General features: G+C 46.8%; 1 protein-coding gene and 1 pseudogene across 1 annotated transcript; both read left to right on the top strand.

Annotated features, from left to right (window-relative positions):
* The first annotated feature begins 3,064 nt into the window (after nt 1-3,064).
* LOC135536145 (uncharacterized) lies at nt 3,065-5,433 on the top strand. Its single transcript, XM_064962535.1, has 2 exons — nt 3,065-4,151; nt 4,446-5,433. Exon 1 carries the CDS (start codon nt 3,231-3,233, stop codon nt 3,861-3,863), a length of 633 nt encoding a protein of 210 aa, XP_064818607.1. The 5' UTR covers nt 3,065-3,230; the 3' UTR covers nt 3,864-4,151; nt 4,446-5,433.
* A 13,130-nt stretch (nt 5,434-18,563) lies between these two features.
* LOC135536154 (tripartite motif-containing protein 16-like) overlaps nt 18,564-25,811 on the top strand; it is an 11,889-nt pseudogene continuing 4,641 nt past the window's right edge.

Genomic DNA, 25,811 nt, shown 5'->3' with positions numbered 1-25,811 from the left:
GGAGGGATAGCAGACATTAAACAGGTCACATGACAAGAAACATTCCAGGATAGGATAGTATTACTAGACCAATTAATAGAAGGGTTATGGCGCACTAGCCAGGGATGACCCAAAACAACAGGTGTAAAAGGTGAACGAAAAATTAAAAAAGAAATGGTTTCGCTATGATTACCAGAGACAGTGAGGGTTAAAGGCAGCGTCTCACGCTGAATCTTGGGGAGAGAACTACCATCTAAAGCGAACAAGGCCGTGGGCTCCCCTAACTGTCTGAGAGGAATGTCATGTTCCCGAGCCCAGGTCTCGTCCATAAAACAGCCCTCCGCCCCAGAGTCTATCAAGGCACTGCAGGAAGCAGATGAACCGGGCCAGCGGAGATGGACCGGAAAAGTAGTGCGTGATCCAGAAGGAGAGGCCTGAGTAGTTGCGCTCACCAGTAGCCCTCCTCTTACTGATGAGCTCTGGCTTTTACTGGACATGAGGTGACAAAATGACCAGCGGAGCCGCAGTAGAGACAGAGGCGATTGGTGATTCTCCGTTCCTTCTCCTTGGCCGAGATGCGGATACCCCCCAGCTGCATAGGCTCAGCATCCGAGCCGGCGGAGGAGGGTAGCAGTGATGCGGCAGGTGGCAGTGATGTGGAGAGGGGAGCAGCGGAGAACGCGAGCTCCTTTCCACGAGCTCGGCGACGAAGATCAAACCGTCGCTCTATACGAATAGCGAGAGCTATTAAGGAGTCCAGACTGGAAGGAACCTCCCGGGAGAGGATCTCGTCCTTAACCTCGACGAGGAGACCCTCCAGAAAACGAGCGAGCAAAGCCGGCTCGTTCCAGTCACTTGAGGCAGCGAGAGTGCGAAACTCAATAGAATAATCCGTTATGGATCGATTCCCCTGACATAGGGAAGACAGGGCCCTGGAAGCCTCCTCCCCAAAAACAGAACGGTCAAAAACCCGTATCATCTCCTCCTTAAAGTCTTGATACTGGTTAATACACACAGCCCTCGCCTCCCAGACTGCCGTGCCCCACTCACGTGCCCGTCCGGTAAGGAGAGAAATGACGTAGGCGATGCGGGCTGCGCTCCTGGAGTAAGTGTTGGGCTGGAGAGAGAACACCACATCACACTGAGTGAGGAATGAGCGGCACTCAGTGGGCTCCCCAGAGTAACACGGCGGGTTGTTGATCCTGGGCTCCGGAGACTCGGAAACCCTGGAAGTGGGCGGTGGATCGAGGTGGAGTTGGTGAACCTGTCTTATGAGGTCGGAGACTTGGACGGCCAGGGTCTCAACGGCATGTCGAGCAGCAGACAATTCCTCCTCGTGTCTGCCTAGCATCGCTCCCTGGATCTCGACGGCGGAGTGAAAAGGGTCCGGAGCCGCTGGGTCCATTCTTGGTCTGATTCTTCTGTTATGTACTTGAGTGAAGACCCAAAAGCGGTTTTAACAGAAAACAGAGTTCTTTAATAAAAAACAGGAATGGCATAAATCCTCTTCCAACGTAGTCAATGGAACAAAAGAACGTAGTATAATGCAGGATGCACCTGCCAGGCAGACTCCGACAGGATAGGACAAGGTGGAAGCAAACGGGACGACAGCTTGCTTCTAGTATCAAAAACACAAACAAGAATCAGACACTGAAAGTAGCAGGAACAGAGAGAGAAATAGAGACCTAATCAGAGGGGGAAGAGAGAACAGGTGGGGAAAGAGTGAATGAGCTAGTTAGGGGAAATGTAGAACAGCTGAAGAATGAGAGACAGAGAAGGTAACCTAAAAAGACCAGCAGAGAGAGACAGAGTGAAGAGAAAGGACAGGAACAGACATAAGACATGACACTTATCCAATGTAAAAAACACATTTTAAAATATTGATACATAAGATGGAATAGAGCTGGAAGGTCACAGTTGTCATCTCATTGTTACTTAGGGAGCTCGGTCTATTATATAGACAGTGGGTAGTTGCAAAAAACTTCCAACATTCTTTGAAAACCCGGTTGGAAGATTCACGGAATCAGGAGGGAATAAGAACTTTTTGGCGCCAACCTGTTACTCATTGAGACTTTTTTGATATTTTTAAACAGGGAAATAAAACAAAAAATGAAGTTTGAAATGAGTGGGCTAATCCCCCTTTAGCCACCTCGTGGCGCCAGATCTAGTGTGATTGAGGCAAAAATAGCAGCTTTAGCCAACTTTTTTGGCTAGCTCTGGCTCTAACAGTACACCAACTGCGGAAAGCCAGCCAAGTTCATTTACTTCTGTTGAAATCAAAGGCTACAAAACATTTCCATACACACAACGGCTGTTAGATCGCAATATGATGCTACTATTGTCACAGCACTATTTACATCATCAGCAGACACTCTTATCCAGAGCTCGGGTTAAGTGTCTTGTTCAAGGGCACATTGGCAGACTTTTCACATCATTTGTTTGGGGATTAGATCCAGAGACCTTTCGTTTACTGTCCCAACGCTCTAGGCTACCTGTTGCCCCATCTGACAGATAGCTAGAGGCTAAGGCTGGATGCTAGACCTGAACTGGCTGTGGTAGCTACTAGCTAGCTAGTTTATTCACCTCAGTCGAGAAGGGTTGAAACGTTACAAAACTAACGTTACATGTCAGTTTGAGATGGTAGACGTTTTACAGGCACCCAGCCTATTGCTTATTTGCGTTGTTTGCAACAGTCGAGATGAAACTTTAGCTAACGTTAAATGTCAGTTTCACTACTAGCTCAATAGTGGGAATAAACACTAGTGTCGTTTTTTTCTGTTGAGTCAATCAATTACCTTGCCAGCTACATCAGTCATCTAAAGAGTAGCTGGTTTCTGCTCTGCTTGCTTTTACAAAAGGGTCGGACTCCGGCCGCAAGACCTGAACCTATAGTGGAGGGTCTGGGTGGGCATATATCCGCGGTGGCAGCTCTGGTGCGGGTCTTAGACCTCGCTCCACCTCTGACTCGGCCCCCTTTGGTGTCGCCTCTGGAGCGGGGACCGTGTCTGGAGGCTCCGGACTGGGGACCGTCTCTGGAGGCTCCGGACTGGGGATCGCCTCTGGAGGCTCCGGACTGGGGACCGTCTCTGGAGGCTCCGGACTGGGGACCATCTCTGGAGGCTCCGGACTGGGGACCGTCTCTGGAGGCTCCGGACTGGGGACCGTCTCTGGAGGCTCCGGACTGGGGAACGTCTCTGGGCGCTCCGGACTGGGGACCGTCTCTGGACGCTGCGGACTGGAGGCTTCGTGCTATGGATCATCACTGGAGGCTTCGTGCCATGGATCATCACTGGAGATTCACCCAGGAGGACTGGTCCATGGATCAGGCACAGGACTCAACAGGCTGGGGAGAGACACAGGAGGACTGGTCCGTGGAGCAGGTACTGGAAGACCAGGCTGTGGTGGAGCACTGGAGATCTGGTGCGTATCCCTGGCACCACTCTTCCCGGCTGAATGCCCACTTTAGGCCGGCACCTCCAGAGCGCAGGCAGAGGACGAACCGGGCTGTGGGGGAGCACTGGAGATCTGCTGCTTTCCACTTGCACCTCTCCTCTTGGCTGAATGCCCACTTTTGCCTGGCACGGGCGGAGCGCAGGCATAGGACGAACCGGGCTGTCACAGCGCACTGGAGACACAGTGGGCAGAGCCGGCGCAGGATTGCCTGTGCCGAAACGGCGCACCGGAGACCAAGCACGCTGAGCTGCCACAATCTGCCCTGGCTGGATGCCCACTCTAGCGTCGCACTTGCAGAGAGCTGGCATATAGCGCACCGGGCTATGAGAGCGAACGGGAGACACCGTGCGCTTTACCGCCAAATGCGGTGCCCGAACTGTACCACGCTCCTTACGGTAAGCACGGGGAGTTGGCTCAGGTCTGTACCCTGACTCAGCCACTCTCCCTGTGTGCCACCACCTCCAAAAAATGTTTTTGGGCTGCCTCTTGTGCTTAGTCCGCTGTGCCAACTCCTCGTAGCGTCGCCGCTCTGCTTTAGACGCCTCCAGTTCCTCCTTCGGACGGCGATGTTCTCCAGCCCAGGGTCCCTTACCTTCCAATATCTCCTCCCATGTCCATTCCTCCAGAAAGCACTGCTGCTTCTCACCACGCTGCCTGGTCCGTTTATGGTGGGAAGTTCTGTCACGGCCGTCGTTAAAGGAAGACAAAGGTGCAGCGTGGTGAGCATACATTTTCCTTTTTTTGAGTAAATGTCACCAACAAACGAAAAACCAACCGTGAAGCTTACAGGGCAAAGTGACACTAACAAAAATCACACCCTGACCAAACCAAAATGAGACATAAAAAGGCGTGACAACCTGGGCCTTAAAACATTCTGCACTTGAAATTGGGGCAAATGCTTAATAAATTAGAAAAAATGTATACTTAATTAAAATGGGGGAAATTACATTATTACTTAAGTTATTACATTATGAGATTACAGTAATTTTTGGTTATTACATTATGATTTGCAGTAAGCCTGTCGGGCCCTTCACTCCTAGGGCCACTGACAAGGGGCCATCCAAATCTCCTTTAGTTGATCTTGAGCAAATCCTGGGCATCAAAGGACACCGCTGTGGAGCCCTGGTTGGTGGTGATCACGGGTCAATGCTGTTTCATATTGACGTTGCCACAGGATCCAGGATGGTGCTTCCTGAATGAGAAGAATCAGAGCGGGTTGGTTAGGTTGGAAATGTCATTGCATGTTAACAGCTGTAACATTGTCTGAATAGTGATGAATACCAAGTGCTGTACAGGACTTACAACACATTGAGATGGTACTGAAGCTATGTGATGTGAAGATATGGCTGTTACTGCAGTGGCCTGGTGGACTGACAGAGTTGGTGGGATGAGATGGAGGAGTCTGGAGGTCAAAACATGAACAAACAAACCAAGAAAAACATCAGAAATACTGATTTATTACCAACTGTTAAACTCTAAAATACACAGTTTGTTATGATAAAAACATAATTTACAACAGGTTGAACTGGGTTCTCTGGATTAGACTGAATAAAAGTATGGTTGACACGAATGTAATGTGTAAAAGCAGTTGTGGGTTAAGAAGTTGTGTTCCTTGTTGGCAGTGGAAGCTGGAACACACATCACCACCCAGAACATTCTGCTGTTTGTAAATCAACTTCCTCTGATCTAGGTTATGTGTTCCGTGTAACAGAGGTAGTATCACGTTGACGTCACTGGAGAAGAATCTGTACTTACCTGATCTGTGGCCTCGCCTGGCTCCTCCCACAAGGAGGTGGAACAACATGGGGGATAATGGGGGAGGGGTGATACCAGCCGCTCAACAACAGACCGACAGGCAGTTCTGGGAAACAGAAGGACATTTCTGAGAAGTCACACCCCTACCTTTGTCTTGACATATCAATTATTGTTTGGTTATGTGCAAGCTGTGGCATATAAATGCAGCATTCAGTGGGGTGAATAAACTCTGAGCTTTTCTCTGCATTCTTTTGAGGTCGTCTGTTTACAACCTAACACCTTGCTTCGATGTATTTACTTTAATGCCTAAATGTTTTGATTCATCTTCAGAATTAGAATGAAATGAACCTTGTTTTCACATTAAACATAAAGAAAAGGTACATGTTCTAATCTTCCCGTCACATGATGACAAACACAAGCAGTATCTGTAACAGCACTGTTTCTAGACGGACAACAGAGGTTCATGATGATAAACACAAGCAGCATCTGTAACAGCACCGTTTCTAGACAGACAAACAGAGGAGGTTCATGATGATAAACAGTCTATTACAATTAGAATATAGGTTAACATAAACTATACCTCTTCAGTTAACTTTCATAAAAAATGCTCAAAATTAGTTGAAAAGATTCTTCACCTCCACAAATGAAGTATTAAAAACATGTGATAAAATGTGTAAACAGATTCAAGTTGTGAAATCCACTCATTTGGGATCTGGTGTTACACTAAAAGGGCGTTATCCTCAACGGGATCGGTCTCCCCCTGTGAGACGGTTGAGCTAATGTAGGCTAATGTGATTAGCATGAGGTTGAGCTAATGTAGGCTAATGTGATTAGCATGAGGTTGAGCTAACGTAGGCTAATGTGATTAGCATGAGGTTGAGCTAACGTAGGCTAATGTGATTAGCATGAGGTTGTAAGTAACAAGAACATTTCCCAGGACATAGACATATCTGACATTGGCAGAAAGCTTCAATTCTTGTTCATCTAACTGCCCTCTCCAATTTACAGTAGCTATTACAGTGGAATAATACCATTAGGAGGTCTCAATACAACATTTTGAACAGAATGGTTCATTGAATCAGTCTTCAACTTTGCAAATACACTGCTGACATTTAATGGCCAAAGTCTAAATTGTCTCAAACCTGACATATTACATTATGGCCCAACTCTTGTATTTCAACGATGGGAAGAATTAAACATGTTTTTGTTTGCATTCATCTTTTACCAGATCTAATGTGTTATATTCTCCAACATTCATGTCACATTTCCACAAACCTCAAAAGGTCATTTTAAATGGTATCAAGGAAATGCGTATCCCTACTTCAGGTCCTGAGCGACCCGCAGTTACATTTGGAAATGTCCTTAAGAGGGTATCACTGTCTACAGACATGTCGATAAATGTAGTCTTGTCATCTTTGATTGTTTACTAATACTCTACTGTACTCACTCTGTTTACTAATACTCTACTGTACTCACTCTGTTTACTACACTAATGTACTCACTCTGTTTACTACACTACTGTACTCACTCTGTTTACTACACTACTGTACTCACTCTGTTTACTACACTACTGTACTCACTCTGTTTACTACACTACTGTACTCACTCTGTTTACTACACTACTGTACTCACTCTGTTTACTAATACTCTACTGTACTCTCTCTGTTTACTAATACTCTACTGTACTCTCTCTGTTTACTACTCTACTGTACTCTCTCTGTTTACTAATACTCTACTGTACTCTCTCTGTTTACTAATACTCTACTGTACTCACTCTGTTTACTAATACTCTACTGTACTCACTCTGTTTACTACACTACTGTACTCACTCTGTTTACTAATACTCTACTGTACTCACTCTGTTTACTACACTACTGTACTCACTCTGTTTACTACACTACTGTACTCACTCTGTTTACTACACTACTGTACTCACTCTGTTTACTACACTACTGTACACTACTGCCTACTACACTACTGCCTCCTTTCAAGAGTGTTAATAACTTCTTGGAACTACTCCTCCCGGATCCGGGAGAATTGTCATCAACTGACACTCATTAGCATAACGCAACGGACAAAAAAATCCATCTAGAAAATATTAATATTCATGAAATCACAAGTGAAATACATTGAAACACAGCTTAGCCTTTTGTTAATCACCCTGTCATCTCAGATTTTGAAATTATGCTTTACAGCCAAAGCAAGACAAGGATTTGTGTAAGTTTATCGATAGCCTAGCATAGCATTATGCCCAGCTAGCAGTAGGCAGCTTGGTAACGAAAATCAGAAAAGCAATCAAATTAAATCATTTACCTTTGATGAGCTTCGGATGTTTTCACTCACGAGACTCCCAGTTAGATAGCAAATGTTCCTTTTGTGGCATAAATATTATTTTTGTAGCCGATATAGCTCCGTTATTTCTTCACGTTTGGCTGAGAAATTGACCGTAAATTGCGGTCACGACAACGCCGAAAAATATTCCAAATTAGATCCATAATAATGGCAAACTTTTTTATAATCAATCCTCAAGGTGTTTTTCAAAATATCTGTTTGATGATATATCAACCAGGTCAGTTAGTAGAAACAATGGCCACACAAATCACTCTGAGAGACACCATCTGACCACTAACACAATGTTGTCGCTCATGCTCAGTTTTCAAAATAAAAGCCTGGAACTGTCTTGTGACACTAGAAACATTAGGGAAGCTATAGAAAAAGGAATCTGGTTGATATCCCTTTCACTGCTCAATAGGAACGCAGAGGTTTCTAAATAAGAGTCACTTCCTGATTGGCTTTTTCTCAGGCTTTCGCCTGCAATATCAGTTCTGTTGTACTCACAGACAATATTTTTACAGTTTTGGAAACTTTAGAGTGTTTTCTATCAAAAGCTGTCAATTATATGCATATTCTATTATCTGGTCCTGAAAAATAGCCCATTTACTTTGGGAACGTTATTTTTCCAAAAATGAAAATAGTGCCCCTAGTTTCAAGAGGTTTTTAAGCATGTCCCAATTTAGGTTACCAAGCAGCACGAGCTCTGAAGATAGATGGGGGCAATCAGTTCACATATGGTGTCCAGGGCACATCTGGGGGCAGAGGCTGGTTTAAATGATGTTTCTAGAGACAATATTTCTCTCATCGTCACTCAATGCCTATGTTTACCTCCACTGTATTCACATATTGAGCAGGACTGGAGGCTCTACAGTGAAATAAGACAATAAATACCAACCAGAACAGCAATAGACAAGGCATATTGAGCAGGACTATTGACATTGAGGAGAGGCATGCTTAGCCAAGTGATCATAAGGGTTCAGTGAGTTCAGTGGTTGGGGTCACGATTCAGACAGCTAGCTAGGCCGTTTGTAGCAGGCTAGCAGATGGCTAGCGAGCCGGCTACCAGGAAGAGGCTAACAAGCTAGCAGATGATGGAGGAAGTCTGTTTTTAGCCTCCTCGTGCGTTTCCGTTGGTAGACCAGTAGTGATAGATTAGTGGGGTTCCGTGTGGTAAAGGGGACCAGTCCAATTGGCAAAATAAGTATAGTGGCCCAAGATATTGTCCGATGGACCTATATCAGTCGATATGCTCTAGACAGCTAACATTAGCGGGCCGCATTTAGCAGATGGGCGTTCAGGTGACGTCGCGACAAAGGGGCCTGTCGAATAAGCCCCTCGGGCAGATAACGTGGTCCTAGCATGGGCTAGCTCCAGGCTAATTGGTGCTAGCTTCGGGACAGAGATGTTAGCCAGGAGTAGACACACGGACTGCAGCTAGCTAGCTGCAATGATCCAGGCGAAAAGGTACAGAGCTTGCGGTGGGAATCCGGGGATATGGAGAGAAGACAGGTCCGGTATGCTTTGGCTAGAATTGCGCTGTGAAGGCTGGCGAGAGATTTCAGAGCTAAAGGTTAGCTGATTACCACTAGCACTGGTTAGCTGACCTCTAGCAAATAGCTAGGACAGAGACATGCATTATATCATTATATATTTCTACAGCGCTTTTTAACCCACACAGGGTTTATAACCCACACAGGGTTTATAACCCACACAAAGGTTTTTGACCCACACAGGGTTTATGCTTAAAAGTTTTAACTTGTCCACACAGGTCTAGACCCATCCGGTCCACAAATATGTCTCACATGCACCACTAATCATGGACTGGAATGTGGCTGTTTGGTTTTTATCAGCAAGCCATCTCTTAAACAGTTGCCAGCCAAAGCTTCAAAAGTCTTGTCCCAGTTAACTCAGAAAGGAATCATTAGAAATACTAACGTTCACACATCTTGATGACTGGGTGGGTGTGGAGCCAGAGACAGCACGGTTTTCCTACATTTGAATATAAACATTTATTTTATCAAACAAAACTATGCTACATTTTATCTCTGGGACCCTCGGGATGACAAATCAGAGCAGATGACTGAATGTTTTGTTGTTTTTAAGTACATTATTTACCTACAGAGGTGTCACCACCTATTTACTCCCATCAACTCACCACCGCTGTCGTTGGTGGAAGGAGAGGAGGACCAAAGTGCAGCGTATTCATAATGAGTTTAATGAAGATGAATACTTGAACAAAAAAACAACAAACCGACACAACGAACAGTTCTGCAAGGTGCAACAAAACACTAAACAGAAAATAATCACTCACAACTCAAGTGGGAAAAACAGGCTGCCTAAGTATGGTCCTCAATCAGGGACAACGATTGACAGCTACCTCTGATTGAGAGCCATACCAGGCCAAACATAGAATGCCCACCCCAACTCACGCCCTGATCAACCTAAAATATGCCCTGACCAACCTAAAATAGAGACAAAAACAAGGAACCAAGGTCAGGACATGACAAGAGGTGAATGTATCAAACCAGTTGCTGCTATAACATGTTTTTCTACTCTCACCAAACAATAGTATTATTCCACTGTAATAGCTACTGTAAATTGGACAGTGCAGTTAGATTAACCTCACTAGGTTAGGGGGCACTATTTTCACCACCGGATGAAAAGCCCAAGGTAAACGGCCTGCTATTCAGGCCCAGAAACTAGGATATGCATAGAGTGGGGCAAAAAGTATTTAGTCAGCCACCAATTGTGCAAGTTCTCCCACTTAAAAAGATGAGAGAGGCCTGTAATTTTCATCATAGGTACACTTCAACGCTGACAGACAAAATGAGGAGAAGAAATCCAGAAAATCACATCGTAGGATTTTTAATGAATTGTTAGCGTCCAACACCTCGTATAAAGGTTAACAAGAATGTTTTCTGTCCATACAAGACATGTCCTGTAAAGTTTACTGTTACTTACAACGTCATGTTGTCACATTAGCAACAACCATCCCGGTACACCGATCCTGAAGAGATCCTTAAGAGGTATTAATATACTCTGTGAGGTAGAGAGGTAGAGACAGCAGGGTGACTACAGGGTTACCACCACACAGTCCTGTATATATTAATGTACTCTGTGAGGTAGAGAGGTAGAGACAGCAGGGTGACTACAGGGTTACCACCACACAGTCCTGTATATATTAATGTACTGACTGTGAGGTAGAGAGGTAGAGACAGCAGGGTGACTACAGGGTTACCACCACACAGTCCTGTATATATTAATGTACTCTGTGAGGTAGAGAGGTAGAGACAGCAGGGTGACTACAGGGTTACCACCACACAGTCCTGTATATATTAATGTACTCTGTGAGGTAGAGAGGTAGAGACAGCAGGGTGACTACAGGGTTACCACCACACAGTCCTGTATATATTAATGTACTCTGTGAGGTAGAGAGGTAGAGACAGCAGGGTGACTACAGGGTTACCACCACACAGTCCTGTATATATTAATGTACAGCAGGGTGACTCTTACCACCAGACAGTAGTACTCTGTGAGGTAGAGAGGTAGAGACAGCAGGGTGACTACAGGGTTACCACCACACAGTCCTGTATATATTAATGTACTCTGTGAGGTAGAGAGGTAGAGACAGCAGGGTGACTACAGGGTTACCACCACACAGTCCTGTATATATTAATGTACTCTGTGAGGTAGAGAGGTAGAGACAGCAGGGTGACTACAGGGTTACCACCACACAGTCCTGTATATATTAATGTACTCTGTGAGGTAGAGAGGTAGAGACAGCAGGGTGACTACAGGGTTACCACCACACAGTCCTGTATATATTAATGTACTCTGAGAGGTAGAGAGGTAGAGACAGCAGGGTGACTACAGGGTTACCACCACACAGTCCTGTATATATTAATGTACTCTGTGAGGTAGAGAGGTAGAGACAGCAGGGTGACTACAGGGTTACCACCACACAGTCCTGTATATATTAATGTACTCTGTGAGGTAGAGAGGTAGAGACAGCAGGGTGACTACAGGGTTACCACCACACAGTCCTGTATATATTAATGTACTCTGTAAGTCAGGTAGAGAGGTCCTGTATCTCTGTGAGACAGCAGGGTGACTTCTAGACAGGGTTACCACCACACAGTCCACTCTTGACAGCAGGGTGACTGTCCTGTATATATTAATGTACTCTGTGAGGTAGAGAGGTAGAGACAGCAGGGTGACTCCAGGGTTACCACCACACAGTCCTGTCTGTATATTAATGTACTCTGGGAGAGGTAGAGAGGTAGAGTTTTATATTAATGTACAGCTGAGGGTGACTACTTACCACCACACAGTCCTGTATATATTAATGGTAGAGACAGCAGGTGACACAGTCCTGTATATATTAATGTACTCTGTGAGGTAGAGAGGTAGAGACAGCAGGGTGACTACAGGGTTACCACTAGGGTTACACACCTGAGTCCTGGAGGTAGAGACAGCAGGTGACCAGGGTTACCACCACAGTCCTGTGAGGTAGTAGCAGCTACCATCCTGGTAGCGGATGTACTTACTGTAATATTAATGTACTCTGAGGTAGAGAGGTAGAGACAGCAGGGTGACTAGAGAACAGGGTTACCACCAGTCCTGTACAGGTAGAGAGGTAGAGACAGCAGGGTGACCTCCTGTATATATTAATGTACTCTGGATGAGTAGAGACAGCAGGGTGACTAATGTACTGTATATATTAATGTACTCTGTGTCAGAGGTAGAGAGGTAGAGACCTGTAGCAGGGTGACACAGGGTTACCACCACACAGTCCTGTATATATTAATGTACTCTGCTCTGGATGAGAGGTAGAGACAGCAGGGTGTAGAGATGTAGAGACACCGCCATGGTTCTGGTGACGACAGGGTTACCAGGACACAGTCCTGTATATATTAATGTACTCTGGAGAGGAGAGACACAACTGGAGTTGTCAGCTCTGAGAGGTGAGGCGGGTGACTACAGGGTTACCACCACACAGTCCTGTATACTCTGGAGGTAGGAAGAGCAGTCCGTCTTGTACTCGAGGTATTAGCATTTCCTGTAGAGACTGACTACAGGGTTACCACCACACAGTCCTGTATATATTAATGTGTGTCTGTATAGAGACAGCAGGGTGACTACATTACCACACACAGTCCTGATATATTAATGTACTCTGTAGAGACATGCAGAGATAGCAGCAGGGTGACTACAGACCTCCTGATAGAGACAGCAGGGGAAAGGGTTACCACCACACAGATTATTAATGTGTCTGAGGTAGAAGAGGTAGAGACAGCAGGGTGACTACAGGGTTACCACCAGTCAATTAATGTACTCTGTGAGGAGAGAGGTAGAGACCATGACTACAGGGTTACCACCACACAGTCCTGTATATTAATGTACTCTGTGTATAATGGTAGAGAGGGACAGCAGGGTGACTAGAGACAGTCCTGTAGCTCTGGGGTGACTACAGGGTTACCACCACACAGTCCTGTATATATTAATGTACTCTGAGGTAGAGAGGTAGAGACAGTCCTGGGTTACCACGCACATGTATATATTAATGTACTCTGTGAGGTAGAGGTAGGGTGAGACCACACACAGTCCTGGTAGCAGGGTCCTGATGGTTAGAGAGGTAGAACAGCAGTACAGCAGGGTGAGGGGTTACCACCACACAGTCCTGTATATATTAATGTACTCTGTGAGTGAGACAGCAGGGTGACCCTCCTGTATATATTAATGTGAGGTAGAGAGGTAGAAGAGCAGTCAGTTGAATGACTAGTCTTAAACCTCCTGACTGACTTTGGATCAAGAAGGTCATTCCTGTATATATTAATGTACTCTGTGAGGTAGAGAGGTAGAGACAGCAGGGTGACTAATGTACAGGGTTACCACCACACAGTCCTGTATATATTAATGTACTCTGTGAGGTAGAGAGGTAGAGACAGCAGGGTGACTACAGGGTTACCACCACACAGTCCTGTATATATTAATGTACTCTGTGAGGTAGAGAGGTAGAGACAGCAGGGTGACTACAGGGTTACCACCACACAGTCCTGTATATATTAATGTACTCTGTGAGGTAGAGAGGTAGAGACAGCAGGGTGACTACAGGGTTACCACCACACAGTCCTGTATATATTAATGTACTCTGTGAGGTGAGAGGTAGAGACAGCAGGGTGACTACAGGGTTACCACCACACAGTCCTGTATATATTAATGTACTCTGTGAGGTAGAGAGGTAGAGACAGCAGGGTGACTACAGGGTTACCACCACACAGTCCTGTATATATTAATGTACTCTGTGAGGTAGAGAGGTAGAGACAGCAGGGTGACTACAGGGTTACCACCACACAGTTACTAATGTACTCTGTGAGACAGGGGAGACATACAGGTAGTGGGTTAGTGATCCTAGACAGAGGAGACATACAGGTGAGTGGGTTAGTGATCCTAGACAGGGGAGACATACAGGTAGTGGGTTAGTGATCCTAGACAGAGGAGACATACAGGTAGTGGGTTAGTGATCCTAGACAGAGGAGACATACAGGTAGTGGGTTAGTGATCCTAGACAGAGGAGACATACAGGTTAGTGGGTTAGTGATCCTAGACAGCAGGGAGACATAGACAGGGTAGTGGGTTAGTGATCCTAGACAGAGGAGACATACAGGTAGTGGGTTAGTGATCCTAGACAGGGAGACATACAGGTAGTGGGTTAGTGATCCTAGACAGAGGAGACATACAGGTAGTGGGTTAGTGATCCTAGACAGGGGAGACATACAGGTAGTGGGTTAGTGATCCTAGACAGGGGAGACATACAGGTAGTGGGTTAGTGATCCTAGACAGGGGAGACATACAGGTAGTGGGTTAGTGATCCTAGACAGAGGAGACATACAGGTAGTGGGTTAGTGTGGGTTAGTGATCCTAGACAGAGGAGACATACAGGTAGTGGGTTAGTGTGGGTTAGTGATCCTAGACAGAGGAGACATACAGGTAGTGGGTTAGTGATCCTAGACAGAGGAGACATACAGGTAGTGGGTTAATGTGTGTGTTTGTGGTGTGAGTGTGAGTTGACTACAGGAATAATCCTAGGTGTCTGTTGCCTGGGTCATAGATTTGTGTTTTTGACAACTCTCATTACATTTGGCATCACCATGAGTGACAAGGATTTGGCATGATTACACAAATAGACTGGGACTCAGGCTAAGGTCTGCAGCAGTGAGGAATGTGTGTGAGAATTTTTTTTTTTAATTTTACCTTTATTTAACCAGGCAAGTCAGTTAAGAACAAATTCTTATTTTCAATGACGGCCTGGGAACAGTAGGTTAACTGCCTGTTCAGGGGCAGAACGACAGATTTGTACCATGTCAGCTCGGGGTTTGAACTCGCAATCTTCCAGTTACTAGTCCAACACTCTAACCACTAGGCTACACTAGGCTACCCTGCCAAGTGGTTAGAGTGAAGAGCATGTTGTGGTGAGAACAGAACAGTGGAAGACACACTACAGATTATTCATAATGTATTCAGTATTCAGGAACTATTCAGAAACTATTCAGGAACTATTCAGAAGTTTCTGTGCTAGTTTCTGTTCTCTGGCATGTCTCCACCCAGCTGGGTCCTTTGCAGATACCAACAAACAGGACATGTCACTTACAGTGGTCACACCCAACCAGAACCGGCCGCATTCCTGAGTTAAACAAAGACAGTTTGTATCAGCAGAAAAATACTAGCTCAAAACAATAGACAATTATCTGTGTAGAAAACAGCATAGCATGTCTAATTGGTAATTTTCCAAACACTATAAGGGGTTACCACCACACAGTCCTGTATATATTAATGTACTGTGTGTGATGATGGAATGAGGTGAGGACCAAAGCGCAGTGTTAATCATATATATATTTCACCGAGAACACTAAAAAAAATAGCGAAGGAGAAACAAAACGAAACAGTTCTGAAAGGTGACATACAAATAACAGAAAACAATCACCCACGAAACACAGGTGGGAAAAGGCTACTCTAAGTGTGATTCTCAATCAGAGACAACTAACGACACCTGCCTCTGATTGAGAACCATACCAGGCCAAACACAAAACACAACATAGAAAAAGGAACATAGACAACCCACCCAACTCACGCCCTGACCATACTAAAACAAAGACATAACAGAGGAACTAAGGTCAGAACGTGACAGTACCCCCTCCCCCAAAGGTGCGGACTTTCGGCCGCAAAACCTGAACCCATAGGGAGGGTCTGGGTGGGTGTCTGTCCACATTGGCGGCTCTGGCGCGGGACGTGGACCCCACTCCACCATACTCATACTCTTTGTCCCACTCGCCTCCGTGGCCTCTTTCGAGCGGCGACCCTCGCTGCCGACCTCGGACTGGGGAGCCTAGCAATGGGTGCCGAATGGACCGGAGATTCCGGCAGCTCTGATGCGAAGGGCGACTCCGACAGCGCCGGAGTGACGGGCGATTCTTGCAGCTCCTGGATGACGGGCAGCTCTGGCAGCTCCAGACTGTAGGGAGGAGATGGAGAGACAGCCTGGTGCGGGGGCTGCCACCAGAAGGCTGGTGCGTGGAGGCGGCACCGGATAGACCGGCCAGTGGAAGCGCACTTGAGGTCTCGAGCACCGAGCCTGCACAACCCTACCTGGTTGGACACTCCGTCGGAGCCAGGCCAGTGCGGCGAGGTGGAAAAGACCACACTGGGCTGTGTTGGCGAACCGGGAATACCGTGCGCAGAGCTGGTGCCACCCCCTTTGCTATGAAGCCCCTACATAAGATCTGGTGCAAACAATTACCTTCAGAAGTCACATAATGAATTAAATAAAGTCCACCTGTAGGCAATCTAAGTATCACATGATATATCACATGATCTCAGTATAAATACACCTGTTCTGAAAGACCCCAGAGTCTGCAACACCACTAAGCATGGGGCACCACTAAGCAAGGCGCACCACTAAGCAAGGGGCACCACTAAGCAAGGGCACCATGAAGACCAAGGAGCACCACTAAGCAAGGGGCACCATGAAGACCAAGGAGCACCACTAAGCAAGGGGCACCACCAAGCAAGGGGCACCACCAAGCAAGGGCACCACTAAGCAATGGGCACCACTAAGCATGGGGCACCACTAAGCAAGGGCACCACTAAGCATGGGGCACCACTAAGCAAGGGCACCATGAAGACCAAGGAGCACCACTAAGCAAGGGGCACCACCAAGCAAGGGGCACCACCAAGCAAGGGCACCACTAAGCAATGGGCACCACTAAGCATGGGGCACCACTAAGCAAGGGGCACCACTAAGCATGGGGCACCACTAAGCAAGGAGCACCATGAAGACCAAGGAGCACCACTAAGCAAGGGGCACCACTAAGCAAGGGGCACCACTAAGCAAGGGCACCATGAAGACCAAGGAGCACCACTAAGCATGGGGCACCACTAAGCAAGGGGCACCACTAAGCAAGGGGCACCATGAAGACCAAGGAGCTCTCCATACAGGTTAGGGAAGTAGTGGAGAAGTACAGACCAGGGTTGAGTTATAAAAACATATCAGAAACTTTAAACACCCCACAGAGCCCCATTAAATACATTATTCAAAAATGGAAAGAATATGGCACCACAACAAACCTGCCAAGAGAGGGCCGTCCACCAAAACTCATGGACCAGGCAAGGAGGGCATTAGTCAGAGAGGCAACAAAGAGACCAAAGATAACCCTGAAGGATCTGCAAAACTCCACAGTGAGATTGGAGTATCTGTTCATAGGACCACTTTAAGCCGAACACTCCACAGAGCTGGGCTTTACGGAAGAGTGGCCAGAAAAATGCCATTGCTTAGAAATAAAACAAGCAAACACGTTTGGTGTTCGCAAAAAGGCATGTGGGAGACTCCCCAAACATATGGAAGAATGTACTCTGGCCATCAAGGAAAATGCTATGTCTGGCACAAACCCAACACCTATAATTACCCCGAGAGCACCATCCCCACAGTGAAGCATGGTGGTGGCAGCATCATGCTTTGGGGATGCTTTTTTTTAGGAGGGACTGGAAACTGGTCAAAATTGAAGGAATGATGGATGGTGCTAAATACAGGGAAATTCTTGAGGCAAACCTGTTTCAGTCTTCTAGAGATTTGAGACTGGGACGGAGGTTCACCTTCCAGCAGGACAATGACCCAAAGCATACTGCTAAAGCAACACTCGAGTGGCTTAAGAGGACACATTTAAATGTCTTGGAATGGCCAAGTCAAAGCCCAGACCTCAATCCAATTGTGGTATGACTTAAAGATTGCTGTACACCAGCAGGAACCCATCCAACTTGAAGGAGCTGGAGAAGTTTAGCATTGAAACGTGGGAAAGAATCCCAGTGGCTCGATGTGCCAAGCTCATAGAGACATATCCCAAGGGACTTGCAGCTGTAATTGCAGCAAAAGGTGGATCTACAAAGTATTGACGTTGGGGAGTTGAATAGTTTTGCACGCTCCAGTTTTCTTTTCTTTTTTCTCTTATTTCTTGTTTGTTTCACAATAAAGTGGTAGACATGTAGGCATTCAAAGTGGTAGACATGTAGGCATTCAAAGTGGTAGGCATGTTGTGTAAATCAAATGTTACCAACCCTCCAAAAATCTTTTTTAATTTCAGGTTGTAAGGCAACAAAATAGGAAAAATGCCAAGGGGGTGAATAATTTCGCAAGGCACTGTAGACGGCATTACAGGGCATTCAGAAGTTATTCAGAGACCTTTGGACACCTTTGGTTACATTAGTCTTTTTCTAAAATGGATTAAATAAAATCTAATCAGGAACTATAATTTAACCTAGGAACCAAAATCTTTGTCTCCTTCTCGACGTTGCATGCATTTCTTTCTCTCTCCCTCCCTCTAACCCCTCCATCCCTCTCTAACCCCTCCCTCTCTATAACCCCTCCCCCTCTAACCTCTCCCTCCCTCTCTCTAACCCCTCCCCTCTCTCTAACCCCTCCCCCTCTAACCCCTCCCTCTCTCCTTCCCTCTAAACTCACCAATCTGGCAGAACCAGAAAGTCCACACCTCCCCAAAACTAACTTCTGTGAAAACAAAACTGATCTGAGTCTCTCTGTCGTCTGTCTGTGTGAGAGTGAACAACCGTCCAAATGGCTCAACAGGGAGATCTGCTGGACCAGGACCAGTTCTGTTGTTCTGTCTGTCTGGATCTACTGAAGGAACCGGTCACTATCCCATGTGGACACAGTTACTGTAGAAAATGTATTGAGGGCTGCTGGGATCAGGATGTTCTGAAAGGGGTCTATAGCTGTCCTCAGTGCAGAGAGACCTTCACTCCAAGGCCTAATCTGAGGAAAAATAACATGTTGGCTGAGCTGGTGGAGAAACTGAGGAAGACAGGACTCCAGGCTGCTCCCCCTCCTGCTCTGTGCTATGCTGGACCTGGAGATGTGGCGTGTGATTTCTGCACTGGGACCAGAAAGCAGAAAGCCCTCATGTCCTGTCTGGTGTGTCTGGCCTCTTACTGTGAGACTCACCTCCAACCTCACTATGAATTTCCTGCTTTCAAGACGCACAAGCTGGTCAAAGCCACCGCACAACTACAGGAGAAGATCTGCTCTCATCATGACAAACTGCTGGAGGTTTACTGTCGTACCGATCAGCAGTGTATCTGTTATGCTGTGTACAATGGATGAACATAAAGGCCATGATACAGTGTCAGCTGCAGCAGAGAGGACTGAGAAACAGGTAAGACCAGAACAACTTGTTGGTGGCTGTCTGATAAACAAGGAATTAAAGATACAGTAGGAACTAAATCTGTTTGAATATGAGATCATTTTATTATATACAATATGAAATGGATCCACAAATATGAACACAAACCTTGAGTATATAGATATGTTAACCCAGATTCTCCAAATGTATCACCATTTTCTAAAGTCAAACACTATTATCATTCTGAATGGCATTTTATGAGTCCAAAGTTCAGTCTCAACTCCTTGATACATGTAGGCCTACCATAAAAACTATAATCATTCACATAGCAACATAATATCATATTGTAAAGGGACTTCCTCAGGATTGTAGACCTTCCTCTATGGGTCCTATGTCACATTACTATACTATTGATCTACTGGACTAATAAAGCTTGATAGCTCATTGAAGAGTGATTCTCCACAGAGACAGCTGGGGATGAGTCAGCAGAAGGTCCAGCAGAGATTCCAGGAGAGAGAGAAGGAGCTGAAGAAGCTCCAAAAAGCTGTGAAGTCTTTCAAGGTGAGTATTGTTGACCAGAGGAGACACACCATTTCACTTCTCTCCTCCAGTCAGAGAGAGAGAGGGCCCCTATCCAATCCCACTGACCCCACTGTTGGGAACAGGCTGTCTGGACCCCTTTCAGAGAATAGACTGGTTCATGTAACCAACTGGGCTGCCTCATCACATAACCATGAGTAACCATGACTGACTCATGTCCCCTATACATTAAAATGGAACTGTCTCTCTCTCAATTCAATTTAATTCATAGGTATTTATTGGCATGGAAATATATGTTTATATTGCCAAAGCAAGTGAAATAGACAATAAACAAAAGTGAAATAAACAATCAGAAATGAACAGTAAACATTACACTTGGAAGTGATTTGGGGGATGGGGAGGGTCTATTAGAAGTTAGTAGGACTCTTTTATTTTCTCAGAAGTACTGAGTTTGGTAGGAGGATTTAGAGGTGTAAACCGTGATTGAACACACTCCAGAACAGTAGGTGGCGCCATGCACCTTTAACGTTTAAAAATACCTTAAAGTTGGATTACAAAAGGTTTGAAATATTTTGGCATAGTTTTAAGCAACTTTTGAAATGTTTTGTCATGACGTTGCGTTTTGGAAAGCTGTTTTTTTCTGGATCAAAACGGGCTTTATAAATGGACATTTGGGGTAAACATGGACAGAATTAATCGAAAAACATGACCAATTGTGATGTTTATGGGACATATTGGAGTGCCAACAAAGAAGCTCGTCAAAGGTAATGCATGTTTTATATTTTATTTCAGCGTTTTGTGTAGCGCCGGCGACGCTAATTCATTTGTTTACATCTCGTTCAGGTGGTTCAGGGGGTGCATGCTATCAGATAATAGCTTCTCATGCTTTCGCCGAAAAGCATTTTTAAAATCTGACATGTTGGCTGGATTCATAACGAGTGTAGCTTTAATTGAGTACCCTGCATGTGTGATTTAATGAAAGTTTGAGTTTTATCGCGTATTATTTGAATTTGGCGCTATGCATTTCCCCAGGCTATTGGCCACACGAGACGCCTCCATATCCCCAAAATAAGATTTGAGGACCTCCATTATATCATAGAAGAAGAAGTTGGTCTGTGAGGGTTTTGTTGTTCCTGAGGAGGGCTACTATTATTTTTATTTTCAAGTATTTTCAGAATGTATTAAAGCCAAAGCTAAAGCTTCCCTAAACAATTCAATATATCAGTCAATATATTTTCTCTGTGATTTATTTTCTCTCCGTCAACCGTTCCATCGCATCTTAACCGTCTTACCGGGCGGGCACTAGGACCCGGGGGAGGCTGCTGCTGCAGAGGCTGCTGCACCGCTCGTGACTGTCAGTCCTCCTTGTAGCTCATTGGTTAAGCTGTGGCTCGAGACTGTTAACAGTTAACGGACAGGAAACGGCTCTGACAGGACACATTCATGTCGAGGCAGTGATGTGAATGTGTGGTAAGTTAGAATAGAGAGAGAGAGTTTTCACTACTATAGACTTTGGTCATAATCAAAGCTTTGTTAACCAATAGGTTTTTATGTGAGGCTGCCTGTAAGTTACAGTGTAACAGACGTTACTAACGGTAACGGTGTCTTTTAAATTCGACATAAGTTATGTGGCGATGATATCTAGTTAACGTTGTATTTAATGTAGTGTAATGACCTGACTCGATCATAAAGGAACAATTGTCCAGACAGAGGATTGAGTTACGAATTGACGGTTTATTAGCAACTTTACACAGGCTACTGTTTGGCCTGAGCTCACGCCAAATAAATGAAAGATACCCCACAAGCCAATCGGGACCTTCTCTTGTGAAGCCCAGACGTCAGAGAGAACAAAGGCTGAAGCTTAACTTCCAATGCCCCGCCCCCTCCACGCCACTCCGCCAACCACCAGGATGCCCGGCATCAGAACATCCCAGGCATTCCTGTGATTGGCAGATAGCAGGTTGATTGGCATGTCGGACCCCGCGAACACTGGGAACTGGTAAGTACAACACAACCAGCTACTAGCCGAACACATAACACACAGCTGTCTGTGCGGGTCGCTACAGTAGTTTTACTATCTGTGCCAGGCTATAAATGACACAGATAATATCTAGTTAACGTTGTATTTAATGTAGTTTTACTATCTGTGCCAGGCTATAAATGACACAGATAATATCTAGTTAACGTTGTATTTAATGTAGTTTTACTATCTGTGCCAGGCTATAAATGACACAGATAATATCTAGTTAACGTTGTATTTAATGTAGTTTTACTATCTGTGCCAGGCTATAAATGACACAGATAATATCTAGTTAACGTTGTATTTAATGTAGTTTTACTATCTGTGCCAGGCTATAAATGACACAGATAACATCTAGTTAACGTTGTATTTAATGTAGTTTCACTATCTGTGCCAGGCTATAAATGACACAGATAATATCTAGTTAACGTTGTATTTAATTGATCACAGCTTTCTGCTTTCCATGTAGAGTTTTTGTTAAAAAACATTACATTTGATTATTTTGTCAGCACAAATTTGGAAAAAAATCTTTGTTTATCTTTGTCAAACAGGCTGGGCGTCCTCCCAAAGATATGCTTAAAGTTCTGAATGATGATATGAGATATATATGCTTTCCATGTAAAACATTACATATACCAAGAGGTGTTCTGTACCTGTCTGTCCAGGAGGGAGGAGAGTAGAGCAGGACCAAGAGGTGTTCTGTACCTGTCTGTCCAGGAGGGAGGAGAGTAGAGCAGGACCAAGAGGTGTTCTGTACCTGTCTGTCCAGGAGGGAGGAGAGTAGAGCAGGACCAAGAGGTGTTCTGTACCTGTCTGTCCAGGAGGGAGGAGAGTAGAGCAGGACCAAGAGGTGTTCTGTACCTGTCTGTCCAGGAGGGAGGAGAGTAGAGCAGGACCAAGAGGTGTTCTGTACCTGTCTGTCCAGGAGGGAGGAGAGTAGAGCAGGACCAAGAGGTGTTCTGTACCTGTCTGTCCAGGAGGGAGGAGAGTAGAGCAGGACCAAGAGGTGTTCTGTACCTGTCTGTCCAGGAGGGAGGAGAGTAGAGCAGGACCAAGAGGTGTTCTGTACCTGTCTGTCCTGAGGGAGGAGAGTAGAGCAGGACCAAGAGGTGTTCTGTACCTGTCTGTCCAGGAGGGAGGAGAGTAGAGCAGGACCAAGAGGTGTTCTGTACCTGTCTGTCCAGGAGGGAGGAGAGTCAGGACCTGTCCTGTCCTGTCTGTCTCCTCTCTGTTCTGACTGAACTGTCTCTCTCTGTCTCTCTCTCTCTCTCTCTCTCTCTCTCTCTCTCTCTCTCTCTCTCTCTCTCTCTCTCTCTCCAGCGCTCTGCACAGTCAGCAGTGGAGGACAGTGATCAGATCTTTACTGAGCTGATCCGCTCCATTGAGAGAAGGAGCTCTGAGGTGAAGGAGCTGATCAGAGCCCAAGAGAAGGCTCAAGTGAGTCAAGCTGAAGGACTCCTGGAGCAACTGAAGCAGGAGATCGCTGAGCTGAGGAAGAGAAGCACTGAGCTGGAGCAGCTCTCACACACAGAGGATCACATCCATTTCCTCCAGGTAACTAAACTGTCTTGTTACATGTGATATGAAATTAACTTCATGGGAAATGTCTCTCTGTCCGTCTCTCTCTCTCTCTGTCCGTCCCTCTCTCTCTCTCTGTCCGTCCCTCTCTCTCTCTGTCCGTCCCTCTCTCTCTCTGTCCGTCTCTCTCTCTCTCTGTCCGTCCCTCTCTCTCTCTCTGTCCGTCCCTCTCTCTCTCTGTCCGTCCCTCTCTCTCTCTGTCCGTCCCTCTCTCTCTCTCTGTCTGTCTCTCTCTCTCTGTCTGTCTGTCCCTCTCTCTCTGTCTGTCTGTCCGTCCCTCTCTCTCTCTGTCTGTCCGTCCCTCTCTCTGTCTGTCTGTCTGTCCGTCCCTCTCTGTCTGTCTGTCTGTCCGTCCCTCTCTGTCTGTCTGTCTGTCCGTCCCTCTGTCTGTCCGTCCCTCTCTGTCTGTCTGTCTGTCTGTCCATCCCTCTGTCTGTCCGTCCCCCTCTCTCTCTCTGTCCGTCCCTCTCTCTCTCTCTCTCTGTCCGTCTCTCTCTCTGTCCGTCCCTCTCCTCTGTCTGTCTGTCCGTCCCTCTCCTCTGTCTGTCTGTCCGTCCCTCTCTGTCTGTCTGTCCGTCCCTCTCTGTCTGTCTGTCTGTCCGTCCCTCTCTGTCTGTCTGTCCGTCTGTCTGTCAGTCCCTCTCTCTGTCTGTCTGTCCGTCCCTCTCTGTCTGTCCGTCCGTCCCTCTCTCTCTGTTGGTCTGTCCGTCCCTCTCTCTCTGTCTGCCTGTCCGTCCCTCTGTCTGCCTGTCCGTCCCTCTGTCTGTCTGTCCGTCCCTCTCTCTCTGTCTGTCCGTCCCTCTCTCTGTCTCTGTCCGTCCCTCTCTGTCTGTCTGTCCGTCCCTCTCTCTCTGTCTGTCTGTCGTCCCTCTCTGTCTGTCCGTCCCTCTGTCTGTCTGTCTGTCCGTCCCTCTGTCTGTCCGTCCCTCTGTCCGTCCCTCTGTCTGTCCGTCCCCTCCCTGTCTCTCTGTCTGTCCGTCCCTCTCTCTCTGTCTGTCTGTCCTCTCTCTCTCTGTCTGCCTGTCCGTCCCTCTCTCTCTCTGTCTGTCCGTCCCTCTCTCTCTGTCTGTCTGTCCGTCCCTCTGTCTGTCTGTCTGTCCGTCCCTCTGTCTGTCTGTCCGTCCCTCTGTCTGTCTGTCCGTCCCTCTGTCTGTCTGTCTCCGTCCCCCTCTCTCTGTATGTCCGTCCGTCCCTCTCTCTCTGTCTGCCTGTCCGTCCCTCTCTCTCTGTCTGCCTGTCCGTCCCTCTCTCTCTGTCTGCCTGTCCGTCCCTCTCTCTCTGTCTGTCCGTCTGTCCGTCCTGTCTCCCTCTCTGTCTGTCTGTCCGTCCCTCTCTCTGTCTGTCTGTCCGTCCCTCTCTCTCTGTCTGTCTGTCCGTCCCTCTCTCTGTCCGTCCCTCTCTGTCTGTCTGTCCCTCTCTCTCTCTCTGTCCGTCCCTCTCTCTGTCTCTCTCTCTCCGTCCGTCCCTCTCCTCTGTCTGTCTGTCCGTCCCTCTCTCTGTCTGTCCCGTCTCTCTGTCTGTCCCTCTCTCTGTCTGTCCCTCTGTCTGTCTGTCCCTCTGTCTGTCTGTCCCTCTGTCTGTCCGTCCCTCTGTCTGTCTGTCCCTCTGTCTGTCTGTCCCTCTGTCTGTCCGTCCCTCTGTCTGTCCGTCCCTCTGTCTGTCCGTCCCTCTGTCTGTCCGTCCCTCGGTCTGTCCGTCTGTCCCTCCCTCTCTGTCTGTCTGTCTGTCCGTCCCTCTCTCTCTCTCTCTGTCCGTCCCTCCTCTCTCTCTGTCTGTCCGTCCCTCTCTCTCTCCCTCTCTGTCCCTGTCTGTCTGTCTGTCTGTCCCTCCCTCTCTCTCTCTCTCTGTCTGTCCCTCTCTCTCTCTCTGTCCCTCCCTCTCTCTCTCTCTGTCCGTCCCTCTCTCTGTCTCTCTCTGTCTCTGTCCGTCCCTCTCTCTCTGTCTCTCTGTCCGTCCCTCTCTCTCTCTCTCTCTGTCTGTCCCTCTCTCTCTCTCTGTCTGTCCGTCCCTCTGTCTGTCTGTCCCGTCCCTCTGTCTCTCTCTCTCTGTCTCCCTCTGTCTGTCCTCTCTCTCTGTCCGTCCCTCCCCTCTGTCTGTCCGTCCCTCTCTCTCTCTGTCTCTCTGTCTGTCCGTCCCTCTCTCTCTCTCTCTGTCCCTCCCTCTCTCTCTCTGTCCCTCCTCTCTCTGCCTGTCTGTCCCTCTCTCTCTCTGTCTCTCTGTCCGTCCCTCTCTCTCTCTCTCTGTCCGTCCCTCTCTCTCTCTCTCTGTCCGTCCCTCTCTCTCTCTCTACGTCCGTCCCTCTCTCTCTCTGTCCGTCCCTCTCTCTCTCTGTCCGTCCCTCTCTCTGTCTCTCTCTGTCCGTCCCTCTCTCTCTCTCTGTCCGTCCCCTCTCTCTCTGTCTCTCTGTCTGTCCGTCCCCTGTCTCTCTCTCTGTCCGTCCCTCTCTCTCTCTGTCTGTCCGTCCC

The sequence above is a fragment of the Oncorhynchus masou genome, unplaced genomic scaffold, assembly GCF_036934945.1.
Source record: "Oncorhynchus masou masou isolate Uvic2021 unplaced genomic scaffold, UVic_Omas_1.1 unplaced_scaffold_564, whole genome shotgun sequence".
Classification (NCBI taxonomy): domain Eukaryota; kingdom Metazoa; phylum Chordata; class Actinopteri; order Salmoniformes; family Salmonidae; genus Oncorhynchus; species Oncorhynchus masou.
Note: the sequence above shows the minus strand (reverse complement) of the source record. Positions and strands in the feature narration are given on the sequence as shown.

What these genes read in the sequence shown, in the direction of transcription:
- LOC135536145 (XM_064962535.1), top strand. Translation starts at nt 3,231, where the DNA reads ATGGATCATCACTGGAGGCTTCGTGCCATGGATCATCACTGGAGATTC.